Consider the following 12,262-nt stretch of genomic DNA (forward strand, 5'->3'; position numbering starts at 1 on the left):
CAATTGAAGGACATTCTAGTTAGAGGTTATTTTGAGTTCAAAGTTTATCTATTTGGAAATGTTGGAGTTTGCCCTGAAAAAACAAAGACACAGTGAAATTATTTAATTTCCTAGTTAGAACATCACTGGTGGGTGAAAACAGAAGTGAAAATTACCAAGCATAATCAAACCTAATCTTCATCAGCACAATGTTTTGAAATCACTGAAAAATGAACAATCAGGATTAGTTACTTTGGCTTAGAGATTCAGAGTAATAGCAATCTTTCACAGTTCTCACCATTAAATATACTTAAAAGCAGACACAAAACTTTTAAGCACTGTTAATGACATATTAGTATTTCATTATCAAAAAGAAACACTTGACTATCAAAACCTGAGGTAAGAAATACAATTTTTTCACATCCCCCCCCTATAAAATGCTTTTTTCTTATAATTTGTCCTTCAAGGAAGCCCTCTTTACTCAATTACAAAGCATGTTAGATCAACATGGAAAGACAAGTGTGTGCCAGCTTTGCCCTACCCTTTCAGTTTCCAGTTCCATCATTCTCACATGGAGACAGATAGCTTTGAAGAAGATGACTTTCAATGTGCTCTTCATACAATCAGAAATCCTCTAAAAACGTGTTAGGGAAGTTATTGTGTTCAGATGTGGCACACAGCATAAGGAAAATCACAGAACTGTAGACAGAGGGTGCTAGGGTAGTTCCCTCTTCTTTTTGTGTGTTGATTCAACGTAATTTGTAAACAAGTTAGGGCTTCTGTGATTACATTTAGTTTGGTTGATCCAGAAGTGTGTCTGTGACAATTAAGGACCATTAGACTTTAACAGCTGGGAATTTTACAATGTGTTCCCATAAAATTTCTTTGTAGAGCAGCTGTACAATTTTGAGATACATGCTTAGAGATTTTATTTTTGCGGGGTGGGTTATTTTACATTGGAAGATTGATGGAAATAATAATTATGTGTTTTTAATTGTGTTTTGTGTTGTTGAGGAGAGACGGGAAAATATTATTATTATTATTATTATTATTATTATTATTTTGCCTCAACAACACAGTACACAATTAAAAACACATAAAACCAACAGTTAAATATTAAAATACAAAACTGTTAAAATATACTCATAAGAGCACATTCTTAAGATTATACAATTTAAAAAGTCATAATTTAAAATTGATTTGGTAGGCCTGCTGAAAGAGCTTTATCTTTAATGCTGTTTTAAAATGCAACCAGCATTGTCAGCTCTCATCTCTTTTTTGTCTGGGGGCAACAGTCTAAAAAGTCCTCTCAGAAACTGCTGCCAGTCTAATCCTGGCTGGTTGAAGCAAACATTTCCCAGAGGACCTGTTGTGTAGGGTGAATTGTATGGATGGAGAAGATCCTGTAGGTAACCTGGTTTTAAAGGTAATTACAACACTTTGTACTTTGCTTGGAAAGTAATTGGCAGCCAGTGGCGTGATTTTAAGATGGGTGTAATGTGATCACTCCTGGATGTACCCGTAATTAGTGTGGCTGCCATATTCTGAACCATTTGGAGTTTCTGAACTTGGTACAAAAGTAGCCCCATGTATAGCACATTGCAGAAGTCCAGCCTTGAGGTTACCAGCACATGCACTACCATCCCCCAAAAATTATAAGATATTCTATTTGAATCAGATTAGATGTTGAAGAGAACATCATCATCATCATCATCATCATCATTATTATTATTATTATTATTATTATTATTATGCTTTATTTATATACACCAGTAATATTTATACACTGCTAATTTCTAGAACAGATAACAATGCTCATGTTTATAAATGACAGTCCGTGAGCAATAGTTTTTTTAAAAAAGCACTTGTACCTGTAAATTAATATTTGGGCCTGGGTTGATGGGAAGAGTGGCAGTTGCCAGTGTGCGAGTGAGAAGCTGATTAGAGGGATGGCTACTAGCAGGATGTGTGGACTTCCAATAAGCTTCCAAATAGTCAGCCAGGTGTTCACAAGCATCTTCAAGCTGGTTCTCATCCAGGATTACATCAAACATTTCCTATAGACAGGATATTTTAGTCATAATAAGCACAATGCTGAAAAATTCACAAATTAATATATCAAACAGATGGAAACACACCATGTTGACTATACAAATGAGACAACTGTTGTGACTAAAAAAAGTCTTGCTGTCCAGCTTCTGGCAACTGACTGCTTACTGGAGAAGTGCTTTTCATCAAATGGGTGTTTTATTTTTCTATACTGATCTGTTTTAAATTTTTTAAATTGTGTCCTTATCTGTTGTCGTATGCCTTTAAGACATTTCCAACCTATGGCGGCCCTAAGACAAACTTATCTTGGCAAGATTTCTTTAGAAGGTTTTTGCAGTTGCCATACTCTTGAGGCTGGGAGAGTGTCACCTGCCCAAGGTCACCCAGTGGGTTTCCACAGCTGTGAGTGAAGATTCAAACCCTGGTCTCCAGAGTCCTGGCCCAGCACCCAAACCACAATGCCATGCTGGCTCTTAATTTTTCTTGTGTTTTTTATTCCACCTTGTAAGCTGTTTTTAATTCCAAAGTGGAGAAAGGTAGAATATATAGCCAATAAATAAGTAGGAACAGAAATCAAGAATTGGACTATGTCAAGTCCGATGTACAAGTCCAATGAGGGGGAAAACCTTATGATTTTGATGATCACAAGATGGAAGATTCGGGGGAAAGGAAAGCAAAGATACAGGGAAAATTTTTGTTTTATAACAACAACAAAAAAAAATCCCAGGAAAGGATGCAGGAGTAAAGTTGTGGGTCTTCCATCACAAAAGTTTTTTAGAGGAAAAAATTATTGATTGAAGGTTTATTTAGTGGCATCCTGGGCTGGGGAAGGAACTGAGTGTGAGAACAGCACAGATTGCATTGTACATGTGTTCTCATCCAGCTGGCTGAGCAACAGGTACAAACCCTATTTATAAAATCAATGATTGCACAAACTGAGAAGATAAGAGGGAGGCCTGATTGATACCCACCTCTTAGTTCTTTACCAACTGACTCTTCCAATTACCTAATACAACAGGACATTGCTTTTCCAGCTGACCATGTTTAAATCTACTGATTTCAGTTGATTAGAAAGGCAAACTGTTGGATTTAGACCTCTGTATACATACACCTGCAACAGGACTAGAGGAACTGCAGGAATTTCCACCCTTGTGGCTAGTAATTGCTATAAAGTAAATATCTAGAGTCAACTTTTGATCAGTTAAAAACAGATGCGTTGCAATTACACATTTTTACTAGGCTACAGTAATGACTTACTGGAGGGCATTGAGCTAGTTTATCAGCTGCTACCATTTGAACATTAAGATGTTTAGCCTGAGATTTGCCTCGAGATTTTATCAATCTTTGTAAAACCTGGGGGAAAGAAGATAAGAATTAAAATATGTAAAAATAAGAAAGTAAAGTAATAAACTTGGAATCATGTGAAAAGAGGTCCTATGCATGCATGTCCAAAGAATAGCCTTTGCGAGAGGGCCACTGGGTCACAATCATCCATGAACCTATTCCATTGCCCCACTTGCCTACTTTTTAATTCTTTGAAATGAAGTTTTTTTTAATTGTGTCCATTTACAAAGCAAATGTTTTTCCTCTTGAATAACTCCACAGTTTGTTTGGGTTTTGTTTTTGTTTTTTGCTTTACTTTTTATCTAGCTGCTTATATAAAGAATGCCAATTCCTCTTTTCTTTCTTGTTAAGTGTATTTCCTTTATGTTCCTGTGCACTGTATATTCCTCTTCTTTTAGCCTTAATCAGTAACACACTTCCAAATTGTAGCCGAAATGCAAATTCTAGATTAGAACCATTGAATCAATTGCTGAATGGTAAATGAGAATTTATGTAAATCCCATTGATTCAGTGGATTGTCTATAGTTGGGATTACCAATTGAATTTAGGTCTATATATTGAAGTTATGTGTGCAGATAAGTGCTAAAAATTACTAATATTTCCTCACAAAATAGTTCAAAATTGTAATTCACTAAATTTTACAGTCACGCTTGTGTGTTAACTTGTGTCTTTGTGTCCTCATACTAGAATAAATGACAGAAAGCAAAAGTATAGCTAAACATTGAATTAACAGCTGAAAACATTTACCTTTGGAGAAGAGATCTTTACATACACTATAATAGGAGCCAGAGAGGTTTTGCTAAGTTGAGCTGGATGATTAATAGTATCAGCATCAAGTACTACCAGCTGTAGTGTCCTTGCTAATTCAAATATTCGTTCAATTTCACTCTGAACTTCAGCTGCAGAAAAGGGAAAAAAGCTCGAATTATGACAATGTAAAAAAATAATAATCACTTTTTAACAAAATGAAAACATGTGTAGACAAAAACCTGGGCTTTTAAGACATAGTTTAAAAAGGATAAACTTTATAAAAGTAAGCTTATGGTTCTAGTGATGTATGGTCTTTAGAAGCACTTCAGACTACTAATGGGTTTCTGTCATTTCAGTATCTGTCATGAGATTTACATATAGGAGGGAATGGTTTCAGAAATCAGTTTGATCCAGCATAATTCCTAGTGTTGTTAAACATCTGATCCTCAAATGCAAAAGTGGTGTATAGCTCTTCATCAGACTGAACATTTTGCAGTTAACATACTATGCTTCCCAAGTCCCTTTTTCCAATGCTGCAGCTATAGAAGCCTACCAACAATCAAAGCAGAAGGAAGGACAAAACCACAGCCTCACAGTTGCCTTACTCAAAGATTTTTGATGAGGCATAGCCAAAGGACCACACAAATATAGCTCAATGCTTCCATCAATAGACCTCTTCCATAGGATAATTCCCTAATGTTTCCTATGATTTCCTACTACATCAAACTTTAAAAAAAAAAAAAACACTGTGATTATGCTTGTGGGATAGGGAAAGTCAATGGAAATGTTAGATATAGGTTAACAATCAGTTCATTTTTTTGCTGAGTGCCTCCCACCTTGTCTCACATGTGGTATTAATATTATTTCAAAGCAACAAAAATGGTTACAGGGTGTCAATAAAGGCTAAAATGGGCCTGGACATTTGCTGTTATGCCAGGTTAGAAAAATAAGCAAGACACAGTGGGTTGTTCAAAATGAACAAACCAAGGCGGGTTACAGACCGCCAAATAGTACGTATACAATACGTACTAGGGTTAGGAAGGGGCGGTGCTTCCGCACCCCCCTAACCCTAATACGTATTGAATACGTACAAGATGGCAGCGTCCTGTTCATACGGGCGCTGCCATCTTGACGTATCGGATGCTGAGCGTCCGTACGCGTCGCGTCCTTTGTGATATAGCGAGTGTGCCCCTGCTGCCTCGCTACGTCACAAAGGCGACTCAAAAAGAAGCTCTATTTTGGAGCTTCTTTTTGGGTCTGCACGGGAGCCGCGCCGTGTGGAGGCTCCGGCTCCCCCGCGGACCTACTGGCGGTGGCGGCAGACCGCCGCAAAGCGGCAGTCTGTAACCCGCCCAAATTATCTAATATATTACTGTATAATGTAGTAAATATATAATGTTAAGTTTTAAGGAGGCACAGCAGAAAGCTCACCTACAACTAGAGATCTTAAAAAGTTGTGCTGCACCCAGTTGTATGTATGCATGGCTAATGTGACTGGACAGTCAGTACTTTTCAAAGCAGTGTTAAGAGATGACATCAACTGCTATTTATGGCAGGGTAAATAAAGGATCAGGGAAAGGGCTCCTTTTCTTATTCTCACTGGAACCTATAGGGCAGTACTAATGGAATGACAACTTTACAGTGCTGTTCCTGTAGATGTCTAATCTAACCGGGATATAACTGTTTCCATTCTGTTTTATTTTAGAATTCAAAGTTTAATCCTTCTTCGTGATTCAGGACTATTAAAGGGTCAAGAAAGGTCTCCCAGTTGCATCTGGGCAAAACTAGCTGATCTACTAGCTAGCACATATGCTTTGGCAGCAGGAAGTTAGCTTTAGTAATATTTCAAATAAGCAGAATGTGTTGCAAATTTTCAGCAGGGTTATTGTATTACAATTTATAATGCCAATATCATTTTATGATACTGAGAAAGAAGCAAAAATAAGGTGTTAGGCAATATGACAGTGACAATTCACTTTAATGAAGTGTCATTTTAAGAATAAATTATGGCATGACTCAACAAAAAGCTGACAGCTTTTATTCTACAATTTCCAGTAGGCGCGTAACACACAATATTCCAGCTGAAAGCAGTAGGAGCAATAAGACAATTCTATCTGCCTATTGAGATTGCAACAGTACGTATCCTAAGTCTAATGTGTGCCAGGCAAAGTGGAAGAGAGGAATAATGAACATGTTTGGGCTTTTTGTTTGAAAAATATTTCCTTCTCATTGTAAAATATGGAAGCATGTCTGAGGACTGCTGAACCGTGTATCTGACGTTTGGGAGAGTTTGATCCCATGGATCCAAGACGCTGCACAGTGATCTTCTCCTTTCTTCCTCTAACAGCATCAGAGAAGGGTGTGTGTGTGAAAGGAGCTTCCACAGGAGTTTGAGGTAAGTATTTAGAGTCAGATCTATGCCCGCCAAGCTTTTCTTTCTGCGCTTTGATCTATCCAGGGGCTCCTAGGATAGCCTCCCAGGGACGACAGTATTTTTTTATTGTTGTCATGTGCCGTCAAGTAGTTTCCAACTTATGGCGACCCTGAGGTGATCCTATTATGGGGTTTTCTTGGCATGTTTCTTCAGAGGGGGGGGGTTCTGATTGCCATCCTCTGAGACTGAGAGTGTGTGACTTGCTCAAGATCATCCAGTGGGTTTTCATGGCCAAGCGGGGATTTGAACCCTACTCTCCAGGGTCATAGTTCAATGCTCATTATACCACACTGGCTCTCTTGCTACATAGTAAACTACTTAACTGGCTGGATTGTACTGTATCTGTATAGATGATTATAAAAAATATTCATTAACAAAACAATAGTAGAATTCAGAGGTATAACCATGTTTAGCAAAGGGATGTTGTAGCACTTTTAACACTAACTGTATACAAGTTGTAGAAAAAGCTTTTCTAGACTTAAGCTACTTCCTCAGATACTTCCTCTATTCATCTGTGGAAGTAGACCAGTCTATGGAAGTTAATGCTACAACTTCTTCCACACAGTTAGTCTCAAAGGTGTTGTAAGATCCCTTTGCAAAACAATAGTAAGCATTCTTTTAGTGGATTATGATAGTGTAAGTCAGATTTATGCCACCACAACTTATTGCTTATTCACTGCAGTGGAACTGTGTTCCAAATTCACAATGAGCAAATTCTCCCCTCAAAATAACATTGTAAATAGCACAGCTGTCCACCCAACATGGGTGTTTGTGTTCAGAGAGCAAGAAGATTAGCAGGGATGCATCCAAACATATTCCTGTAGTGGCTCACACTGTAAGGGTGTCATCTAAAGCAACCTCCCAAAATATCATCCCTTTACTCTTAGGCAACACGGAAATAGCCACATTGTGTAGATGGGTGGGGTAGCATCATGTAACACAGCTACATGATACACCTCTCTCTCAATGCATGATTCCTGGTCAATTTATTTTAATAAATAACCAATAATGTAATGTTCATTCTTAAGCAGTAGTTCTGAACATCAAGAACATCAGACACAATACTAGAAGAAAAAGGTAATGAAATAATTTGGGAGCTATCTATCAATCCTTGCTAGAAACAGATGTTTAAATAATGATTCCATACTCTTTGGTCCCAGTCTGACTGTAGTTCCTTTTTTCACATCCAACTCATGTATGTGGAGGCAAAAAATCACTCACATCAGCACACATGTCGAATCAGGTTTAAGTGAGTACTGTTCCTCCTCCATATGTGGATTCAAAAAAATTAGGAAAATTAGGAATCTATGCACCAGAATTATTATTATTTGTTTCATTTTTTTATGCTGCCTTTCTCCCAGAAAGACCCCCAAGGTGGCTCACACAATCTCACTCTGCTTTGCAAGTACAGTATTAACATGCAGGGTTTCTTAAAAAATCTTTTTTAAGTAGGTAATCCAAACATTGCACATTTTTAACCATCAGCATGCTTCACGTCAAACCCCAAGATTCAAATACAACAAGCGCTGTACAAGAGAACAATTTATCAATCCTGTGAAAGCTGCCAGCTTGACAATAAAGTTCAAATGGATAAGAGAATGATAATATGAACAAGAGAATCAGATAATGTATGATGGAAAAGAATTTCCTTAGCTTCACAACATGAAACATTTGTCACATTACAGGCCATTTTCTCAATACATAGTTCAAAACACAAGGAATCAAGTATTCCTGACATGGGCTTTAATTCACAGAGCAACTTCTTTTTTAAAAGGTTGTGTTGAGAAAACCTTTCAGGAAATGACACAATTGTCTTCCCCAGCTAGGAAGCTGTTTAGTAATATTCAGAAGAGAAAAATGTCACAACCTCATCAAGAAAGGAGGAAAAATGGTCAGATGGCTAAACAGTCTTCAGTTTTCCTCATGAAATTGAGAGGTACATTTTGATGATTTTAGGGGGACATACGAACAGGCTCAACATATGGGGCTAACTTCCTCATCATAGTAGTACCGCAGCCTGCTGATGGATGTCTTTTTTAAACCCAGAAGAATCCCTCATCACACTCATTAATGGTCATGAAAATGCCACATTGTTAAGTCAAATCAGAGTTCATTTCCCCCCCATCCTCATCCTGAAGTTATCTGGGTGAAAGAAAATGGCACCTATCTGCAATCCTGCGTATAGTGATCAATGGGCCCCAAAGCACCCCTGCCTCCACAGCCCCCAACTTCCACTTTAAAGTTGAAACATTCTAAAAACTACCGTACTTTTCTAGTCCAATTTGCCTAAGTCTTTATGAATCTTTAAACTCACCAAAGTTTAAACTACCAAAAATACTGAGTTTATTTTTCTTGAAGATCTTTCACCCTGTCACGATCATTCAGCCTAGTGACTTCCCTTTCCTAAATCTTGCCCCAAAATTAACAGATATCAGAGCCCCCACGGTATGCATGGCACATTTTAGGTGTCTAGATTCCACACACCTGGAGTTATGGTGAAGACAGATGAACATGTGCAGTACATGGAAACACACACACACACAAACACACACTTCTACAATAGATTATGTTGACTATTTCTAGTTGAAAAAAAGATATATAATCTTGTTCAAGGTGTATAAATTCTGCTAAACATTGTTACAGTCCTTCCTAATTAGAGATAGGGAAGATGGTTGGAAATCACCCAGAGTTACATATTTGTGACTGGTTAGCATTCATGCTCCCTATGTAGGGATTGTGAAAGTTCCCCAATCTTCACTGACCAGGCAGCAGCCACTGTGAGTGGTAGGACTTTATTCCCTTGTGGATTGGGAAGAAGCTGACTGACACTTCTGCCCCTCCTGCGAACAACCTCTGGTGTGAGAGGGAACTGTAACCAGGATCCAGTTTATGGCTGTCTGACTGGAGACTGCTCACAGGAGGGAGCAGAAATGTCAGTCAGCTGCTTCCTGACTGAGAGGGGAACAAACCCATGTCACTTACAATAGCTATTTCCTGATAAGTGGGGTGTGTGTGTGTGTGTATCGGGCTGTGAAACACTTCTTAGCTATGTAAATAAGATAGTTATGTAATGAAGTGTGTGACACAAAATTCTGGCCAACATGTGATGTGGTTATCAGTATGAACCTACCAAATTCACACTTCGTGAGCAAATACATGAAAACCAAAACACAAGTATCCTTTAGCAACAGCATTCCACTAAATTCTGTAAAGTTCTGACATGGAAAGGACGTGTTAAAAATAAGTGAAATATTAACATTCTAAACCAATGTATTTTTAGTGTGAACACTGCAATAAATTTGGTTTGCATACTTGTTTTTAGGTGAAAAGATGACCATCAACTGGACATTCATTAAAATATGCAGATTTTTCAAACATTTAGGGTTTTTAAATAATGCATTCTACATACAGTAACAAAACTATTAAATACAACTTCTAAAGCAACATTTTCAAAGCCAGGTTACACATGCAAAAGTGTACGAATATAGTCTTATTGCATCATGGAGAACTGTGGTAACAAATGGCTCCAAAAAGCATTTTTTGTACGTATTTATTACTTTTGGCCAAATGCAGTATCAATATTAGGTACATGGTTTAGAAATCCAATTTTCATGCCAATTGCAACTTTATTTAAAATGAGCAGCATTTTAAAGAATTCCATATTATCTCTGGTCATTCTCACTGGTAGGATTTGTGATTCGCTCCTGCCCCGGTTTGGAAAGCGATTTCAAAAGACCCCTAGTTCTCATTGTGAAAGGGTTTTTTTCCTTACCCTGTGTGATTGTTTTGTTTTTGTTTTTGAGGCGATTGTGGTTCCCACTGGCAGCACTGCTTTAAACTCCCTTGTCGATCTTCTGACGTAAGCCCAGCTTGGAAATTGGGGGGGGGGGGGGGGGTGGGGGGCTGAGAGAGTGTTCTGAGGCTGAGAGAATGTGACAAGGAGGATGGCAATGGAGCAAGGCAAGGCGTGGAGAGCGGAGAAGAGGAGGAGGAGGAGATGGAGGCAAGGCTGGGAAGGGAACTTGGGGCCAGGGAAGGGACATCGCCAGGCCGGGATGGGAGAAGAGGAGGAGGAGGATGACAGAAATGGAGGGCACCGGGACCCATGGAGGCTTGTGAGAAGGAGGACAGGGCATCTTTTCTTTTCTTTTCTTTCTTCTCTTCTCTCTCTCTCTCTCTCTCTTTTGTAAATACAATTAAGTGCTTAAGCAACAGAGTGGTTTAGCACCTTTGCAAGTAGTTGCTAAACCATTCTGTCACTTAAGCGCTTAGTTATTTTTTTAAAAGGAACCAAATATCACACCAATAATGACAAGACAGCACTGGAGGGGGGGTTGACATCTCCCCAAAATGGGGAGGGATGGTAAACGCCCCCCTGCCATTAGTCCCTCCCCTGTAGAATGCTGCGATTCCAATCTTTCGTTCCCACTTGCTCGACAAGCTTTGGAATCACGTTTTTTCAAAAGAGCCTCTTTTTAGCTGGTGTCTGCAAAAAACAGTTCTTTTGCTTTTGCCTTACTTCATCATGACAGATTCGATCATGTCGCAACAGGAACCAGTTTCAAATGGAAACTAGGGTCATTTAATTCGCTCAGCAATCTGATTCTTTTTATAATGGGAATGGGGCCTACATGAATTTCTTTTTTAAACCATTACAAAACCTGCCATTAGAAACAGATAGTGATTTTGTAAGGCACAATATGTACTCAACACATACACAAAAGGAAAAACAAAACAATTAGCAACCATATATACATACCCAAAACATCTGGATAGGGTGGGCATTAATGAAGCAAAGAATGGAAAAACCCAAGACAATCAGGTTCTTGTCCAAAGCATACAGAATGAGATAAGGTTACAACAATAGCAGCTAGAAATGTAACATACATGGGGAACAAACAAGAAAAAGGGTTGGGGTTTTGAGACTGATGCAGAAATGAAGCAAAAGCTACAGAATTGTTTCAGCAGCTCATACAGATGCCACGTATACACGAAAACAGATATATGGCTACTGAGTTTTCATCATGTGTTTTGAGTAAAGCCACCTTTCTGAAAGGAATATATTTTATTATATATATATATATATATGCACCAAATATGTATGATAGATATCAAAAAGGTGAGGCAAATTATTCACCAGTGAGCAAGGACCACATAAAATGGGATCATGTACTGGGGAATAGCTGGCTGGCATCAACTCAGCAGATATATTAAGAATACAGCAGGTTCAATATAGTTGGTAACGTTTTATGTTCATAAATGCTTATGAACATAATGTCTAATAAGTGTCTAATAACCTGAAGTGAACAGTTATTTTGTAGGTATAAGGACACCCAAGATCCCAGGGCATAGTCTGAGCATACATGATATAGCTATCATACTGAAGCTAAACAAGTCCACATCTTTTCAGTACTTGAAAGGGAGACTATATTGGACATCTCATATACAGTGCTTTCAGTTCCATGATAGAAGAAAGGCTGGATACAAATACAGTATATTAAAAAAGAACAAGCTGCCTAGCTGTTCAAGCTCACACATATTGGTTATTCTGCACCTGTGTGAAGTTCTTTGGAAGCTTCTAGAGTTATGTTTTTGTAGTTACCCTGCTCCCCCCCCCCACACACACACGAGACATGCATTTCTGCCAAAACCCAGTTTCAAGTCAACCATTGGGAGACCCAGAGAAAGGGAGATATAAAGAGAGGA

At 38.4% G+C, this 12,262-nt stretch overlaps 1 protein-coding gene across 2 annotated transcripts in view; it reads right to left on the reverse strand.

Moving 5' to 3' along the window:
* CACNB2 (calcium voltage-gated channel auxiliary subunit beta 2) overlaps window positions 1–12,262 on the reverse strand; it is a 42,025-nt gene that overhangs the window by 2,713 nt on the left and 27,050 nt on the right. For both annotated transcript variants that reach the window (XM_042474497.1, XM_042474496.1), the window contains exons 8-10: window positions 4,120–4,271; window positions 3,286–3,381; window positions 1,851–2,036 (exon numbers count right to left, since the gene is read on the reverse strand). In XM_042474497.1, the coding sequence (XP_042330431.1) occupies window positions 1,851–2,036; window positions 3,286–3,381; window positions 4,120–4,271 (434 nt within the window). The remainder of the gene's footprint in view (window positions 1–1,850; window positions 2,037–3,285; window positions 3,382–4,119; window positions 4,272–12,262) is intronic.

This window comes from Sceloporus undulatus, chromosome 6 (assembly GCF_019175285.1).
Source record: "Sceloporus undulatus isolate JIND9_A2432 ecotype Alabama chromosome 6, SceUnd_v1.1, whole genome shotgun sequence".
NCBI classification, from domain to species: domain Eukaryota; kingdom Metazoa; phylum Chordata; class Lepidosauria; order Squamata; family Phrynosomatidae; genus Sceloporus; species Sceloporus undulatus.